Here is a 17,384-nt window from a genome sequence, read left to right on the forward strand (position 1 = left end):
CCATTTTATTCTTGATATTTTAACCCAGCCCAAGTCTTCATCTGTGGTTGGATTTGCTACTAACCTTTTGCTATAAGCAAGGAAAGTTACACTGGAACCTCACAGTCAGTAGTGGTTTTGCTTTGATTATGCATTTTGCTTTATTCTGCTCTTATAATTTTGGTGTGTCCAGACTAAGAGCTCTTACTTGATTGCACTGTGTTAGGATGTTAGGAGTTGAGATATTTACCTGAAACATAGACATGTTTGGTGGCTATGTCTTTTTTTGTTTGTTTGTTTTGTTTTTTAAAATTAACCAGGAATGTTTTACAGAATATTCTAATCTTGAAAATAAACGCTTCCTTTCCTTCCAGCCCCCATTCCAATTTGTACTCAGATTTCTTTGGAAACGCAGTTGGTTTTGAAGTAGGGGATTTGTAGGTACAATCTGATCACCTCATTGACATAGCAGAGAAGTATTTGATCTGTAAATGTTTACATTTCACTGTTAATCCGTAGCAGTTGAGACAAATGTTTTTTGCAAAGCAGTTTGGTGTTTGATACCCGCATGTAATTTTACTGTCATCACTTGTGTTTAGCTCAGTCTAGCAGTACATACCATTCTAGGAGATTGCATTTTGTTGTTGTGCTGCAGTTGTTTTCATTCAAAAGTAGTGTAACCGAAAAAGGAGGAGTTCATAATAGCCCAATTTTTATATGTTAGACTTTTTTCACAATTTTCAGTAATACAGTGTATCTTATTTTTCATGAGGAAATACTCTAAAATGTAGTGATTTTGTTTCTTTTACAGAAGGACAATTAAGACATGCAAAAACTGGGGAGCCATTTGTTTTTAATTATCGTGAAGATTTGCATAGATGGAACCAAAAGCGCTATGAAGCTCTTGGAGAGGTATGTAAATTGCGCGGATGCATGCATGCATATTTGTATTGTTGTGCTGTTTTTTTATTATATTTATTTATGGAATGATACATTTATTTATAAATATTTTAAGAAATATTTAGTGAGGCTGCAGTTTAAAATAGAACATAAATGTGATTAATCAAATATAACAAAAAGTTATTATATAGTGCAGTTATTTCTTTAACTTTCTTCTCCTGGATGTGAGGAAGCTCACCCTCAAAGAAATGGGTGCAAAGCAGGGGCATTTTACTTACTAGCTAAAGATGAGTATGTTGGCTGGTCTTCTCACATTTCTAGGAGATACCTGAAGCCTCTCTATTAAGAAGAGATATCAAGCTTGATTAATTAGCTGGATATTTGTTGATTAACTAAATCTTTGGATGCTACTGGTATTTTACTGGGCTTTCTGTAGAGGTGCTGTGGATATAGTAGGTGCAGAAGCGACCAAGTATATATATACAGTTCCTTTTCTGTCTGAAAATGACTATAATTTCATTGTCATTATTTTTGTAATATTTTAGGAGTTGGAGCACTGATTTGAGATTGAAGGCATCTGATCTCAGTCAATGCAAAATAGTGTGTGCTTAGGACTGCGTTGCACTGCCATAACCTCTGTGCCCAACAGGAAAAACAGTCTCAGCATGCTGACCTCCTAAGGCGGCAATGCTGCTCACATCACTGTGGCTTTTGGAGGCCCATGAAAGGGGATCCACGGTTCTGTGCACAAAATAGTTTTTTTTTTTCTAAAATACTAGATAACGTTGCCCTGTGGTTTCTGTTTCAAAACATTATGGCTTGTCATTCAAGAACTGCCTTTGCCTCATGGCTTGTCTGCTTTCATCAGTGTTATTATTTTAGTAAGGATTAAACTCATTTATTCCCTGCTTACTCTTTCTGTTACATTTGGACATGTGTTAGATGTTTTGGTTTTTAAACTTTCTTGTATACTAAGGAGTAAAAAAAAGAATGTAAATACCTGAAATGACAGCCAATTCTGCACTGTTGCAAAGTAAATAGTATAGAACACCTTGATTAAGTTTCTTGGATGGATGAGTAAGGATATACTTAAATTTATGTAGTTTCTCATGATGCCAAGAGAGTATTCATTAAAACTGAAGAAATAATTAAATGGCCTCTTCTAGTTGTACCAGGACAGTCTCCCAGAACTTATGGAGGCACTGAGCATGCTGGCTGAAAAAGGTAGTGTATGGCAGAAGTCTCTGATTAAGTAAAATGAATAAATAGCATGCCATTCTCTCCTTAACCATTGTAGCGGGGTGAAGTATGGTCCAAAAATTCCTGTCAATGTCAGTTTGGACACTGCCAGGCTGAGTGAAGTGGAAGTAAGTTCAGTGGAGAGTACATCCGAAGAGGAAGAAAAGACGGGTGATTCGCACGTGTACAGGGTAATGCCACAAAGCTTTGAAGTGCCTGTTTTTACACATATAAACCCCCATTTAAATGCACGTACTCTTCTCTGTTCTGTTACAAAGGAATAATTTTTGAGAATAATTTATCAAATAAGCCACGTTCTTAGGTAAATCATAGTGAGTTTTCGGTGGTGCAGATTTTATTTTATTGTTCAGGTAGTGTGAAAAGCTACTGCAGTCCAGACTGCTGTGTTTGTGAACAGATAGGTAACTTGGATTGGTGTCTGTCTCCCACTTGCTTGCTGCGGCTCCTGTGATGGAGGCAGCCTTTCCGTTTGGGATGAAAAGCCATTGCTGACCCTGCCGGGCCTCTTCCAAGTGGCGATCTGGTGCTCTCTGGCTAACTCCACCCTTCCATTTCCTGGGCTCTGTGCTGCATATGCTGGAGCTGTCCAGCTGTTAATCATTGCCATGTCCTGCCAGAGCCTTGTTTATGGGTATAGCAGAACCTTACTTTTTACTTTCTTCTCCTCTGCCTCATTCCTTGGAGACCTGTGACATGGGAGGAGATGATGAGGGCTACGTCTGTGGCTTCTCACATCCTTTCACCTCAACGTTATGGTTTCCTAAACTAGGGAATGTGCTACTGCCAAATCTGTTGTGTTGTCTGAGTTACTTGATATACACTTCTTCCAACAGGAGACAGATTGGCTCCTATTCCACGTGCAGACATCTGTGTGTGCCCGTATTGTTCAAGTATTGCTATTTTGCAAATAAATGAATCGAACAAGATGCATCTATAAAGATATATTAATATGTGGTCTAATGTGCTGCCACACCTTTTCTTAGGCATTTGGAAACATCATCAGATTCCTGCTTCTGAATAGTGAGTGCCACAGTTTCAACCCACGATAACGTAAATGGCTTTTAGTGATTTTTGGTCAGCCAGGAGGTGGGGTACGTTCACAGAGTGGGTGCCATAACACCTGTGATCTGTCTCGTTCATTTTCATTTACATTAGTTACAGTCATTCTGTGTGTTCAGGTCTGAATGGTCTGTGAAAATACACATTGTTTATATTGGTAGGTAAAAGATAAGAAAGATTTGAGGTCAGTATTCTGACAGAGGGTGAATTGTTCCAAGTTGTTTATTTGGTTTGTGGTTTTAGGGGAATAAAAGCTCAACTGTATTTCGGTCTGTTGTCTCTGCTGTGTGCTTGATACTACACAGTTCTTCCAACAAGCTGCAAATGTACAAACACTTCTGCTTTTGGCACACTGAGTGTTTCTGTAGTTATCTGAGAACACGGGATGCTGACGGACAGGACCCATGGCTGGGCAGCAGTCTGTCATTCATTCTCACAGCTAAAACTTTCTCCTGTGCCATAGGTTGGTGGGTATGTAGATGTTGAATAGTACTGAACAAGAAATTTACCCTCTGATTAGCAGTTTTGTGGTCTAGGCAAGATGTGTTTAGCAAACTGGTACCTTAAGAAGCAGCAGTTCATATAATTCATAAGGTGATACAGTAAAATGTGACCTTAGGGCTTTGCTTTGAAACATCATCCTCTGGCTTTAGGAGTTCTCTCGTATGTATTTCTGGCTCAACATTTATGTAGCTGAACATACAGTGAGATGATAAAGTAGGTAGACTTCAGACAAAGCATTTTATATATTCATTTTTCATGTGTTGAAAATACACTCATATTTCATAAATTCATTGGGCATAAATTTCGTATTTATTTTTCATGTTATTTATATTAATAAACAATGTGGCCACTGTTTCTATACTTAGTTCAGTCATTGTATGCTGACTTTCTGATTTTTAAGGGGATTTACGTACTCTGCTCAAGGCAGTTTTTTTATTGTACATACACATTGTGGGCTGCTTTTATTGCGTTCTACTCATTTAAGGAGTGGATATAGTTCCTGGCCTCATGTTGCAGCATCATTCTCTCTTTCTTGGAGCATTAATAAATTTCCATTTGGTAATCTATGATTTCTTGCTGTTAAAAGTCATGAATACGCTGTCTGTGATGTACTGCCATTACTCTGGCTGTATGGAAATTGATTCTTCACAAATTACAATGGTTCGTCAACATCTCCACTTCTTACGTCTCTTTATTCTTCATTCATTGATCTGTTATTTCAGGCACACAATTTGTTCTGCAGCCTCTTGATACGTGCTTCTAAAAGACAATTTAGTGAGCTGTTCATAATTTTCTGATTCTGGTTCAGTCACTGCTATTGCAGCATTGAATTTTGTGGAGAGGCCTCTCCATTTGCTTTTTAAAAATTAAAATGGCAACAGAAGTGCACAGAACATGGTGCTGCAGCTGCTTCTAACTGCCGATTAATCCATGTGGCAAGTTTGAAGTAGGATTGAGAACAGTTTTGTGACAACAGTTCAGTTGTTCAGACATACTGCTCCAGTTCAAGGTTGAAATATATATATTTTTTAATTTGCTCAGTCCTGGAGATTTGGATTCTGGATGAGACTCCAGATTAGACCTGCATGAAGCAAGTCTCCTTGCATGTTAACTAGATCTATTTATTGTTTGTACTGTACTTGCAATTGATATTAGGGCTACTGAAGTCACCAATTGTCAGACCCTGCTTGAGCAAGACATCAAAATTAGCTGGAATTATAAAAGAAATACTACTAAAGTCTATTGCTGGGGCATCACTTAGCATTCTGCCAATCATACAGATTGTGTTGATAACGAGATTTCACTTCAGAAATATTATGTGGACGTTCTCCTTTCGGCCTTGCAGTTGCCAGAGTATCCCAAGCACCAAGAGACTGTTTATTTGTCTGTGTGTCTGCTAGGTGATTGTGGTTTGGAGATGGCTTAAAGACTATGTAACATATGCAGATGTTTTTGTGAGTATCATCACCAATGAAGAGACTTTTGTCTGTACTGACATCTTGTACCCATGTCTTTCAGTAAATCAAAAAGAATTTGTAATTATGTAGATTATGATATAGACTACGCTATGATGCCTCTGCTGTGGTCCTATTCAAGGACTAGTATATGCCATAATTGCTGGCTGGCTGACCTGCCGAGGCATATAAGCAGATAGCAGATGAATTGCGGTTATTTTTTTACATTTATCACACCACAGCACAGGAAAATACCTTATGTTTACATAGAGCTGGTATGGAAAGCAAATGAATAGAACACCTAAGTCAGAAATTCCTTATGTGTTTCATGTATGATAACTTACAGTTAATTTTACATTTGTCGTGGAAATGCTGTCCCACCAGATAGGCTGCTTTAAAGTACATGCATAATTCTAGGTCCAGCTAATCATAAAGTAGGTTAACCATCAAGGTTAATATTTGTGTGGGGAAAAAATAAGTAAGTAAAATTTTGACGGTGACAACCCATAATTATGATCGCTAAGAAGTAAAATGTGATTTATTTATTTTTTTTAATACAGATCTCTGTTAAGTTAAAGAACAGCTTGGTCTCAACATAATTTAAAAACCAAGCTTTCACCTGCTACTAATTTCCTCCTTGGTTGCAAAGAGCATTATTTGTTTGGATGACTGAGAGAAAGAAGCTATTTACATAGCACAAATGAAAGCATAGAGCAGCAGAAGAGGACATGTAAGTTAATGAAGAAGGAAGCATTAAGTAGTCTGCATTTGAAAGGGTAGCTTCTTACATGAATAACCCAAAATCTGATGATAGGCTGCACGTGCACCTGATAGTACTTAAGGTCCAATCTTGCAGCCGAAGCTCATGTGAATAAACTCAATAGGTCTGATCTTGTGAATAAGGGCTGCAGGATCAAGTTCCAAATAAAATTTGCAGATGATTAGTAGAAATCCTTACACTCTAGTTTCAGTTTCTTTACACAGATAGTTTATCACTAAACATCCCAGATTTTCTCTGACTAGTGAGACTTTAATGTTATGTGCTGCATACCATGGATTAAGCAAAATTATGTTTGTGTACTTTAACTTAGTATTACGTATTTCCTGTTAGTTTAGTCAGTGCTAGGAGGAATTTGTCTTTCTGAGAGGATAAAATAAATTAATAGTGATGTAATATGTAAGCTGTTTCATGTGCATTTGCTTTCTTGGGGTGCTTGCTTGATTAGAGCTGTTGAAGAGGTTGCTGTCTTCAAAAAGATTTGATGCTAAATACTTAACAGGTGTCTGTTGAGCGTGTGTGAACTCAGTTTTTTCCGTTGTATGCATTACAATCAAGTAAAGGTAAACTTTTACGGGGAAAGGAAAAACCCTCACTGAGGAGCTAACACAGACTCTTGCTAACTTCAGATCCTGTTTCAAAAGCAGAGTGAAAGCATTTAATTGAAATTAATTATTTTTCCTTATCCTTACTTATGAAAACGGTAAAATCACATTTTGGATGGTTTCCTTTGCAAGCAATTTGACAGTGTTGTTTCTGTGCATGTCATGTCCTGTCTGCTAATGAATATTGCAGAAGGTTTTTACTTTAGCAAAATTTTACGGTGGAGTAAATGTCACAAAAATATTTAGAATTGTTCAATTTGGGCAAAAATACCAGAGCAGAAGAGAGAGACTGGGCAAATTCTTTAAAGTAAGGTATGGTGTGATGTCATTTCTTAGTAGGCACAGAGGAATCCACATAGAATCGATACCTTTTGAATGAACCAGGTAGAGAAAGAGTTTAGATGACACCTTTTACATTTTGGACATCGGGGTCAATTATAAATGCAGTTCTTTAGGAATCCATGCCTTATTGGTTTCAGGCTTCTTCATTACTACCTTGCTAACTTTAAATTTGTGACAGACAAGTGTGAAACAGAAACGTGATACAGAACAATTTAAGCAAGCTGAATAACACTAAAAGCACCTAAAAATGGGACAGGATATTGAATTTCTCCCTAATGGTAGTTCCTGAGCCATAAGTAATTATACATTTCAGTAAAGTTCCAGTCCTCTCACTCATTTCCAAACCAGTGCCTTTGAAAACAGAAAGAAAATGCTAGTACAGGCAGTACACACACAAAAAAATCTTTTGTATGTAGTGTCTTTATAATTTTAGAAAGATTTCAGTTTTTTACAATCTGTTTATCTTCAGCATTGCTTTTTGGTGAGTGAAGTAGATGGACAGACAGTTTAGCAAGCATTGAAGACTGCTTGATGGTACCTAAGGAAATTTAAATTTAAATATGAATCTTTGAATCTTTGTTGCATGCAATATATTCATTTGCATATGCTAAATCTGCTTTCAATATCTGCTGTTTGTGAAGACTTTTTACTGGAATGATTATGTCAGATGTGCTTCAGTGAACTCTTCTAGTTTGTAGGCAGCAATTGGCAGTAGGTTGGTTCATCACAGTAACATGACAGTACTCGAAAGGTTCAGAGATAGTTTCATAATTATTGTTAGCATGATTTTTGAAAGAAATGATGAGCATCTCATAAACCCAGATGGGAATTTGTTACATTGTTGATAAATGTGTTGATAAATGTGTTTTACATTTTTAAATTGATAAACAGTGAAAAGCAGAGAAGATACAATAAGGCAGATGGTTGTTTATAAAGCACTTGCAAGTTGCTGCAATTCAAAGAATGGTACTAATTGTTAAAAAGAAGACAAAAATTGGAGTAGGGGGAGTGTTTCAATGAGTTAATCATGAGCTTTTTAAAAATAAAACCTTCAGCAGCTTTAGTTCAATTAGAACCATTCTTGCCATCCTGGTCTTATATGCAAAAGTTTAGACTGCCAGTCCTTAACAAACTTTTGTACCAACCATTTTCCTGTAGCTGAAATTGAAAATACAAATAATCCACCTTTTTTCTTTTTTTCTAAATCCATCCATTCTGTTCTTTCTGTTTTCTTGAAAACATCTTTTGCACAGCAAAATTAAATTGAATCATCATTTGTCTCATTAATCACTCCTGCTTCAAAACAGGAACAGAGCAGTGAACTCCAGAGTCAGCAGAGAGTTCATAGCAAGAAAGCAGTATTGGCTTATTTTTTTGTCAAAGGAATGTTGAAAAAATCATTTTTTGGCAACTTGGGGGAGACTAGAAAAACATGTTTAAGTGGTCCGAGGCAGAGTACAGATCAGTATACTTGGATGAAATCGGTTGATTCATTTTTGTCTTGTGCATGTTCAGTTCTTGTTTCCCACCAGTAGTACTAAAAGTTTCTACTGAAGACAAAGTATTTTCATACTGTTTCACAAGGAGATTCTTGAAAACCAGAGATATGGAGATTACTGCCTTCATCAAGAAACTCTTTTAAAATATGTTTTTTAGTTAAAGAACTCTGTAAGAGTTAGTTTTCTTTCACAGATTTTCATCCTCTCCAAGAAAGAATTTAACACTTCCTCTGTCTTCAACAATAGACCTATATCTTTAAGTTTTCTGACAATATTTTGATTAAAATTCAGCAGAATAGTGGTATTTTTTAATAAAGCTGTATCAGCTGTGTCAGTCCTTAATAGGAATAATTTGAAAGGAAAAAAATTCAATTATAAATCAATAGAGCGTTGTATTTCTGTATATGCAAACAACCTAAAATTACTTTAAGATGCTCCAGCTGCTCAATTCATTAACTCAATCACAACTGAATTTTGGTATCTATTATCTTCTGTTGATCTCTGCAGCAGAAATACTCAGTTAAAGTGCCTGAAGCTGTTAGATGCAGTTAGTACTATTAGGAAAGATCAGTACAATAGGTTGGTTACTTAGGATGTTGAGAGATTTAATATCTAGTTACATCTTAACTCATTCACAGTCCTGTCTGTAACAACTTGAGAAAGTCTCATGTTCCTGCACAAATAGTGTCAATATTTGTTGCATTCAGGGGTAACAGATTTGCCTCTTGAGCTTTTTGAGGGGTTGCACCTTTTAAACCTTCCCCTGTATCTGCCAGATCCTTCAGTTTGCCTCTTACAAACCCCATTGTGAGGTTTGCTTGTTTTGTTTTCTTTTGCTTTTCTGTTCTGAGCATTGTCTTTTCAGACATGCAATGAGTTTATTCAAATAAATGTAGTATGTGAAATTTCTTTCGTTCCTTTTTTTTTTTTTTTTAATTTTACTGCAACAAATTTCCTTTGCTTCCATATTTTTGATGATTGGACTTGATGATCTTGGAGGTGTTTTCCAACCTAGGTGACTCTATGACTCTATTCTATATTTTAATGTGATGCTTCCATTCTATGTTTAGCTTAGCACAATAACTAGAAGTGCTGCTGTGACATATTGGAGTAGCAGTTCTCTGTTGGAGAAAAGATATCAGGAGGAAGAGATCTACTGCTGAACTTGGACAGAAGCTCAATTTTTAGTACATCTTTTTAAAGATGTTTCTCCCTTACTTCCTTTTTTTCCTGATCTGGTGGTTGAGTGGTATGTTAGTAATAAATATGAAAGATCTTTGAGGAGAAAAAAAGATAAATTTTTCTCTTCTGATTGAATTTATTGTGGAGAGATGCATTTGTTTTTGCCTCCTTTCCAGCAGTGTAAATTATATAGATATTTTGGTAAATTTACATTCTTTCACTGTAGGTCTGACATCCTGTAAGACAGGATGGAGAAAATATGTAAAAACCAAGCAATCTTTATAAAAAGAGTAATAGTTTAGAACTCAGGGTGGTTAAAATTCTGAAATAAATTTTTACACATTGTTTTTAATTTCTAGATTCAGGAATTCAGCTTCTGTTCCCAGTATATATGCCTCTAAGTGGTTGGTAGTTGTTTTTTTTTTTTAAAATAAAGCCTGTCATGTATCCATCCCATTCTTAATGCATGTGAGATTCTTCATACAAGTCTAAATGTATAACATACATTTGTAAGTGTTTTTGTTAAGGTATATAACCTGAACTTATGTTTAGACATGATTCATGTTCCTTCTTTATGCATGTAGTGTCATCACATGCTGGTAAGAATTTTGGTGCTGCAGACCTTAGTGCTGAAGTAAGAGGGGAAAATATTAAATGCAATGAATGGGGGGCTGTCTACTGTAAACTGCAGTTCTTTGAGACACCATTTTGGATATGGTATGTACCTTTGATTCTATGAAGTTGATTAGGAAAATATTTTTGTAAAAACAAACTTAAAATGGAAAATGGAGGATAAAAATTTTATTTTCGTACAACATCGTTACAGTAGGCATGAAGGAAGTGTTATATTAATTGGTTGTGCCGTCTGAAGGTAATGATATAACTGAAAGAAGGAAATTAATCGAAGATTATGAAGATAGTATGAAGGCAGAAAGTTCAAGCAAAAGAAAAAATAAGACAGGTAATCAAGAAATTTTTAAAATAAAGTACTTGGAAAGTGCTAGGTATTCTAACTGCTGAATACTGCTAATATACTTCTTATATAGAATACTGCTAAATATTTTTATTAGGGCTTTGGTAGTTACTCAGCTTCCTCTGTGATGGTAAATGTATCAAGATTGTTTTTTTTTTCTTTACAGTTTATGCCAACTTTTCTAAAAAATGTTTTCATTTTTTACCATTTTTTGCTGCAAAACAACTTTTTATCCTGCCTTACTTGATATTGTGGAAATGCACATCAAATCTCTTAAGCGAACATTCCTGTTACTGCTGAGTGAGAGAGGTTTATAACTCCAAGTTTTAAAACAAATGTTGTTCTGTGTGCTAGTTAAAAATGTATATGAAAGTGCAGGCAGCAATGGAGGTGGGGAATAGTGCTAAAATAGCTGTCAGCATAAATAGAAATGATGAAACGCTAGGGTAGGAATTGTTTTTTGTTGAAGCAGAATGAAGTGTCAAAGATGTCAGGACAGAATGCTGATAGCTGCACAAGTTTTTTGTGTTGGGATGTTTTGGGGTTGTTTTTTTCAGCTTAAAACTTCATAGATCTTTCATGGATTCACAGAGGGAGGCATTTGGTGGTTTTTTTTGTTGTTTTTTTTTTTTCCTGAAAGGGCATGGTTTTCACAGGAGTCAAACTTCTTCACTGGAAAACAGTATACCCCTCATACCCAATGCTTGAGAGATGCACTCTGAACTCCTTTAATGTCTGTACATACCATATACATGTGTATGCATGTATACATATGCTGATATTCCTGTGAAAGCAACAGCCATCAAAGCATTCGTAAAAAGTGTATGGCCAGAATATAATTTAAGTAAGTGGCAACAACATAACAGAACACAGGAGTCCTTTTCCATGTTTCCATTCCAGATATCCATGGGGGCAAAAGCCTGCAAAGAATTTATCTTGTGGTTTAACCCATTAATATGGAATGGGACAATGTCTTTTTACTGTTAACATCTTTATGAGTCTTAAGAGAGAGATCTTTCTGAGGGATGAGGAAACCTACTAGGTTCATCTTTGGAGTGGAGGTATACTCTGTCTCCAATCAGTTCAAAATTATGCATTCTAGAATTGAGAACAATTAGGTTTAAGACTTTTATGTCTTTTTTTTTTTTTTTTCTGAAAACCAGTAGTTTACATTCTTACAGATAATGTTCCAAAAGGAGTTACACCAGCAAACAGAGAGCTCAGTGTCTATAACTTGTGGGGAAACCATTCAGTTGTGAAGGTGGTACTGATACTTTGGGCAAATGTACTGCTGGTACTGATTGTTGTCTTAGAATGACAGAATAGTTTTGGTTCCACATGTGGGGATTCTGTGGTCAGCTCCCTAGGAGCTGACCCAGGACAAAACTCCCCAGGACAAAACAAGAGTAATTTGAAACTTAATTCAGGTTGACCAATTAAAAAGAATGCGGACTGATTTTAAGCAGGAACACCCTAAACTCTTCATATTCTGGTGCTGGAGTTCCTGATGGAAAGCTCCAAACTGGAACAGTTCAGCCTTACAGACATGAAAGCTTGGGAGGATCTCATCAATATCTATAAATACCTAAAGGGAGGATACAAAGAGGATGAAGTCAGGCTCTTTTCAGTGCAACAGGACATGGGCAGCGGGCACAGACTGGAACACGGGAGGTTCCCCCCTGAACACCAGGCAGCACTTCTGTGCTGGGCGGGTGATGGACACTGGCACAGGCTTCCCAGAGAGTTGGTGGAGTCTTCCTGGAGATCTTCAAAAGCCTCCTGGACGTGCGACTGGGTATCTGGCTGAAGGTGGCCCTGCTTGACTGGTGGGGGCATTGGACCAGAAGACCTCTAGAGGGCCCTGCTAACCTCAGCCACTCTAGGATTCTGTGGAAGGATGAAGTTTGCTTCTGTAAGGTGTGAGAAAAACTGCTAGGCTTACACAGCTGTGAAGCAGACTTGAAGGGAGAAAATGTACTCATGTCCATATTTTGTAAGGCAGTCAGATGTAATGATTCACTGAGATTTTGTTGAGTGCAGTGTCAAAACCAATGGCAACTTTGAAAGGAGCACCACAAAACTTAACACAACTGTTGAACATGTTGTTCCGTAAGGGTAGTGCATGTCAGACTGTCACCATCAGAATATGACATAACTCAAAGAAAAAAAAAAGCGGTTGCCATTATAGACACCGTGGTTCTGTCAAGTGCTGATGTTAGGATTCTAATAGCGAAGAAAACAGCTTGTTTGGTAGCATGAGGTTGTACCCATAGCTCAGCCAGGAGCAGAGCTCTAGTTTATTCTGTTTCAGGATAAAAACCTCTTCTCACTTAATTATTTTTGTGATGTCAGAGACCATTGGAAGCTGCTAGGCACCATGTAAGGATTGATGATGGAGTGAGAAGTCTAATCAGTACTTGCTGATGTCAGCATAATTCATGGTGATGCATAATATGCAAAAATATTTCCAATTTTTTATGGGTTTAGGTAGATAAAATTCAGATAAGTTTCAGAGCAGATGCATTGAAATCGGCTTGTGGAAATGATCAAGGTATTGAGTTGCAAGTGTAAGGATTCACAAGCTTGATCAGTTCTACATCAGTAAGCTTGAACTGGAAAGTAATAAAATACATGATTCATATTTCCTTCTGGAACAAGCTTTTCTTTATATAGATATGGTATGATTGGATAATTCCAAGGTAAATCTGAAAGGTAATGTTTGTTGATCACTCTGTAACAAAAAATAGTTCTCAGTTCCAGGTCTATCCAAAAATTTAAAAATATCTATTCTTCTACTGTCGTTTAGAAAGATCAGATCTTTGGTGAATTGCTTGCTGTAATCTTGTATCCTCTATTACCAGAAACCAAGGATATTGTCAAATAGATCAGAAATCAGAATTCACTTTGCTGCAGTATTAAATGACCTACTATTAATTTTTGACATACGAATAGCCTGTAACCCCAGAGATAATACGAGTAATGTGAACAGAAATGAGGTAAATTATAAGGTAAATACAAGTGGGAAGTGAAGGTTGATGCACATTTTTAGTAGCTTTTCATGAAGAAGTTTTTGAACAGGCTATATCCAGTAACAGAATGGGTTCTAACTAATATTGTGCTAATGTAATCTGGGGCAGATTTCTCACAATCAGGAATGCATGCATTCTTTATCCTTCATTACAACTCATAATTTTAGGAATATTTTGTTGGCAAAATAAGGCACATCAGCCAACATCACGAATAGGAGGAGAAGCCACAATATTCATTTCCCATCAGCCTGGCCATAAACACAGTATTTGGCTGACTATCAAAAAGAGCAGCAGTAATTGTTTCCAGTATCAGTGGAAGCATTTTGCTATTTAAAAAAAAAAAAAAAAAAAAAAAAAAAGGAACAGGAACAACAGCAACAAAGCTTCCATTTCATTAACCCAAAAAAAGGCTTGGTCTCTGCCATCAATTAGGGGACAAAAATGGGATTCTCATGGCAAGCTGTAGGTTGTTGTCTGCGGGTGCCTTGCTGCTGCTCGTGAATTGCTGCTGCAGCTGCCAGCAGCTCCCACTGCCTCTGCAGTAGCTGTTTGCCCTCTGCAGGCTCCGATCCCCCTGAGTACAGCTGCACTCTGCAAGAGCAACTTCCCAGCTTGCATAACAAGTGCAGTAGGATTGGCTGTGGTTTATGTAGTAGGTAGTGCCCAGGAGCTCAACCAGACTCGGGTCACTTTGTGAGCACCGGCAAAATGATAGTCCCAGGCTTACAACTTACAACTCTTCTAGTTTGTAGAAGAGAGAGGCAGAAAAAGAAAAGTGTGGAGCACAAGGTTATAGGCAAGTTGCAGATGGCAGTGCAGTGACCTGTCACTTGTCACCTTGCTTCCTGCCAGACCCTGCAGTGACTTGCAGGTCTCCAACACTAAGCACAGGCTGCGTGCTGGTGAGCTGCTCGTGCATCCTCTGTCTGGATTAGGCTGTGAGCAGAACAGCAGGAGCACCCATCATCAGTCTGTGTGTCCCATTTTTTCCTGGGAACAGAAAGATGGGTGTTTGTCCAGGTTATTGACTGGCAGTAGCAGTGGCGATGAAGATGCTCAGACAGTATGTGATCACAGGTCTTCAGGTTGTGTAAAGTAATTAATATGTTTTTGTGTTTGGTGGAGTACATTGTCAGTGCAGATTCTCTGCTCTGTTCTCAGGACAGAGATAATTGTACCAAATTCACTTGCCATTAAATAAGTTGCTTTTAGGCAAAAATCTCTCTGAATCCTAAGCTTCCTTCCCTCTCACCTTTTCATTTCACTCTCTTGACTTTTGCTTGTGTTCACTCTATTCTATCTCATATACAATAAGTTTAAAATGACTTTCACGCGTTTATTTTCTAATACTCTTTCGCTGAACGCAGAACTGTTCAGGCTGGTGACTGTGGTATAAGAAAGTAAACACAAGCGTGCTGTTTACTATAAATGATGTCCATTTTCTTTATGTCTATGTAAGAAAATTGTCTACTTCTTTCTCTGTAATATTACAAAAAAATTACGAGAAGTGGATGTTAGGAAAGATTTGCTTTTCATACAATATTTCTGGTGTCATTGTTCAATAGGAATTGTCTTTGTTTCTGTATTAGGTATATGTGGCAAGGTTTTGGTAATGAGGGGCGGCCTCTGTGAGCAGAGCCCAGCAGCTGCCCCTTGTCAGACCAGAGCCAGCTCCAGCTGCTCCAAAAGGGACCCACTGATGGCCAGAGCTGGGCCGTGAGTGACGCTGGTTGGGCTCTGGGAGAGCAGAGTTAAGGAAGGGAAAAAAAATCCTGCTATGCTACAGCAGCTGGGAGAGAGGGGTGAGAAATGAGCGAGATGCAGCCCTGCAGCCCCCCAGATCAGTGCAGCAGGAGGCAGGAGGTGCTCCAGGCAGGCAGCAGCAGTTCCCCTGCGGCCTGTGGAGAGGCCCCTGGTGCAGCAGGCTGTCCCCCTGCACCCATGGGTCCCACACGGAGCAGATCTCCACGCTGCAGCCCGTGGAGGAGCCCCCGGTGGAGCAGGTGGCTGTGGCCTGGAGCAGGATGGGGCAGCTACAGCTTCTGTGGGCAACCTGTTCCTGTGCCCCACCACCATCACAGTAAAGATTTTTTTTTCCTTATATATAATCTAAATCTCCATATACATAATATATATCCCTATATTATATCTAATCTAAATCTCCTATCAGTCTTCTTGTTCTATTAGACCCCCTTATGCTGAGTCAGTTTTGTCTGTGGTGGTAGTCGGTGAGCAATCTCCCTGTCCTTTTCTCAAACCATGGGCATTTTTTTCATATTTTCTTCCGCTGTCATTTTGAGGAGGGAGAGTGAAAGCAACGTGGTGGTGTTGGGCTACCCATTGTTAACTGTAACACCTCAGCTTCCTACCTGGTAAGTTTTGTGGCCAGCACATTGAGGGAGGTGATTGTCCCCCTCTGCTCTGCCCTTGTAAGGCCTCGCCTGGAGTGCTGCGTCCAGGTCTGGGGCACCCAGCACAAGAAGGATGTGGGGCTGTTAGAATAGATCCAGAGGAGGGCCACGAAGATGATCAGAGGTCTGGAGCACCTCTCCTATGAAGAAGTACTGAGAGAGTTGGGGATGTTCAGCCTGAAGAAGAGAAGGCTCCAGGGTGATCTCACTGCAGCCTTTCGGTACTTAAAGTGGGCTTATAATAAAGATGGAGAGCAACTTTTTGCTTGGGCAGATAATGATAAGACGATGGGGAAAGGTTTTAAACTTGAAGAGGGGAGATTTAGATTAGGTGTTAGGAGGAAATTCTTCCTTCAGGGAGTGGTGAGGCACTGGAGAAGGCTGCCCAGAGAAGCTGTGGATGCCCTGTCCCTGGAGGTGTTCAAAGTCAGGTTGGACAAGGCCCTGAGCAACCTGATGTAGTGGGTGGTGTCCCTGCCCATGGCAGGGGGTTTGGAACTGGATGACGTTTAAGGTCCCTTCCAACCTGAGCCGTTCTGTGATTCTGTGAAGTTTGTTACTCAACTGTTGAATTGAATATTAGTGGGATGAACCACTTACCTATTCAAGCATGTGTGTTCTTTCCTGCATCCCTCTCCTCCAAAAGAGCAAAAGGTCTCATCACGCAAACTTTTATTGGGAACTTGACAAACACCAGTATGAACGTGGACCGATCCTGATCACAATATTTATAAATGGATATTAGAACAATCTTTTACACCGTGTTTTCTTACTCTGTTTGTTTCACAGCTTCATAGAAATAACTGATGCAGTGGACATGCAAAGTGTTGCTGGTTTTAACACAAAATTGTGGAGAGGCAACCTCGTTGCTCTCCTCCCTCCCCAAGGAAGGGAAGTGCAGAAGGAGGTGCTGGTCCCTTGTAACCAGTGGCAGGACGTATGGGAATGGCACCAGGGGAGGCTCAGACTGGACATCAGGAAACATTTCTTTACCATGAGGGTGGACAAACACTGGAACAGGCTTCCTAGGGAGGTGATTGGTGCCCCGTGCTTGTCAGTGTTCAAGAGGAATGTGTACTGTACCCTCAGTAATGTGCTTTAACATTCAGTTAGCCCTGAAGTGTTCGGGCGGTTGGACTTGATGGTCTTTGAAGGTCACTTCCAATGTAACTCTTCTATTCCATACACTTTTATGTGTAATTGGACTGTCTTTTGGTCGTTGGACTGAGAAAGATATGATTTTTTCCCAAATGAAGTATAATTCATTAAAACAGGTAAAATTCATTAAAATAGAGTAAATTGTGCTGTACAGAGCTCCAATATTAGCTGTTTTTCCTCTTGTCCCAGTATTTGTGCCCATGTAGTTTAATGAGAAGTAGTATACTCATGTGCTGTCTTTGAAAATGGAC

General features: G+C 38.6%; 1 protein-coding gene across 15 annotated transcripts in view; it reads left to right on the forward strand.

The window, feature by feature from the left end:
• The window catches only part of ARB2A (ARB2 cotranscriptional regulator A), a 259,673-nt gene that overhangs the window by 27,139 nt on the left and 215,150 nt on the right, over positions 1-17,384 (forward strand). For all 15 annotated transcript variants that reach the window (XR_014576622.1, XR_014576623.1, XM_083817159.1 and 12 more), the window contains one exon: positions 791-891. Coding sequence is in view for 13 of the 15 variants with exons in the window: in XM_083817159.1 (XP_083673285.1) it covers positions 791-891 (101 nt within the window). In the remaining 2 variants the exon portion in view is untranslated. The remainder of the gene's footprint in view (positions 1-790; positions 892-17,384) is intronic.

This window comes from Anser anser, assembly GCF_964211835.1.
Source record: "Anser anser genome assembly, chromosome: Z".
NCBI lineage: Eukaryota > Metazoa > Chordata > Aves > Anseriformes > Anatidae > Anser > Anser anser.